Genomic DNA, 1824 nt, shown 5'->3' with positions numbered 1-1824 from the left:
TATCTCCATGGCAGCAAATAACTTGGTAGATAACAGTAAGCCTCCTTTCTGGAAAGTTGGCTTTTAAATGAGTGTGGTAGTGAGGCAGTGCAGAATGGTAGCGATTATTCTTTTGTCTCAGGACCTTAAATTGTAGCCCTACATACTGAGAAATTGAAAATAAATATCTCACCGTGAAGTTCAAGCCAAAATCAAAGGAAAGGAAGAAAAGAGAAAACAAATTTAGAGAAGATCCTTTGAGGGTGGACTCTTTTCCACTGGGCAGATGCAGTAAGTGAATCAGCACCATTCACAGGGGTCTAGGTGAGACAAAAATCAGTCAGACTACAAGTCTCAGTTTGAAGGGAGATTTCCCTCAAAACACCCCTGACCCCTCTCCCTACCTTTTCCTTCCTCTCCTCCTTACTTTCCCCAAAGAAATTTCTTCAGGTTTGAAATATGAGGAGATTAAACAGAAAATTAGCAAGTTAACATTTTAAGAATGATGTTATATTCTTGGAATTATCCCCCATTTCTAGGTGGGCAATTTCTAAGCCAGTCATATAAAGTAATACAGCTTACTTCTTTTGTTCATGCAGACTTTGTCATTAAATTTACTTAAAAAGGCGGAAATGATTTTGTTAACTCTACAGTTTATATGAGATAAAATGGAAAGAATTTCAGAAATCAATTTAATTTGTAAATTCATATATTCAGAAGACAGATGAATATTAACAAGAATTACTTTAGAAAATAAACTTTTATTTGGCTTTCTGATTTTGGAGAGGCATACAAAATTGAAATTTAGTTTGTATATAATGTGTTAGAAATATGTCTCATTCACTGTATTTGAATTTTAGGGTCAAAATATTAAATCTACAAATAATAAAGATTTTAAGTTTTATCAAATATAGGGTATTTAACTTACAATCAACCCAGTTCATTTTTCATATTATACTTCTTTAAAAGGTTAGACTTTATTTATAAGTTGCTTTTTCTATTACAGTAATTCATTAACTTTGAGAGGGGTGGTTATGGCCCCTTTGAAAAAAATGCACATTTAAACAAAATTTAAATATAATTGGCAAGGGGTTTACCACCTCCTTTCCTTCATACCCACAAGCCCAAAAGCATTCATATAGTTTGGATTAAGAATTTATGTTCTAATTATTTTGAAGGTTTACATATTTTAAAGTCTAGATCTCATCTAATTTGCAAACTGCCCCATAGTTTTATGAAACAAGTTTTTGTTTCCAGACTTTATGACTAGAAGACCATACTTCAATCTCATGAAGAAAAATTTAGTTTTCCATAGATCTGCAGCACAGAATGAAACTAACTCCTAACCAGTTTGTTTTGAATCCTGTTTTCTTTTTACTAATTAAACATGCCATTTAAAAATTAATAATATGAGTATTTAGATTTTTCAATATTCTTGTACAACCATTTAGAAAGACTTATTAGCATTGTATCTTATAGAGAGAAGGAATACATTATTACGTTCTTAAGAAACAATCATTTTTCAAGCAGTGTTGTTTAATGAGCTGTGTGTTCTGAATCATTGATGTAGGGACGAAGACATGCAAAGTTTGGCTAGTTTGATGAGTATGAAGCAGGCTGACATTGGCAATTTAGATGACTTTGAAGAAGATAATGAAGATGATGATGAAAACCGAGTGAACCAAGAGGAAAAGGCAGCAAAAATTACAGGTTGGTTTTAGTAGCATTGAAGCTAAAAGTTTTGTTTTTTTGCAATGTTGAAAAACTTATTCTTGTTCCTCAGGGAGAAAAACAAAACAATGCTATTAACAAGGTACTATTTTTTATGGAAGAAAGAATTGTTAT

At 31.9% G+C, this 1824-nt stretch overlaps 1 protein-coding gene across 5 annotated transcripts in view; it reads left to right on the top strand.

Annotated features, from left to right (window-relative positions):
- EHBP1 (EH domain binding protein 1) overlaps positions 1–1824 on the top strand; it is a 378078-nt gene that overhangs the window by 181699 nt on the left and 194555 nt on the right. For all 5 annotated transcript variants that reach the window (XM_023733397.1, XM_004369280.2, XM_004369281.2 and 2 more), the window contains one exon: positions 1550–1689. In XM_023733397.1, coding sequence (XP_023589165.1) covers positions 1550–1689 — 140 coding nt within the window. The remainder of the gene's footprint in view (positions 1–1549; positions 1690–1824) is intronic.

This window comes from Trichechus manatus, unplaced genomic scaffold, assembly GCF_000243295.1.
Source record: "Trichechus manatus latirostris isolate Lorelei unplaced genomic scaffold, TriManLat1.0 scaffold00004, whole genome shotgun sequence".
Lineage (NCBI taxonomy): Eukaryota > Metazoa > Chordata > Mammalia > Sirenia > Trichechidae > Trichechus > Trichechus manatus.
This window is presented reverse-complemented; position numbering and strand designations above follow the sequence as displayed.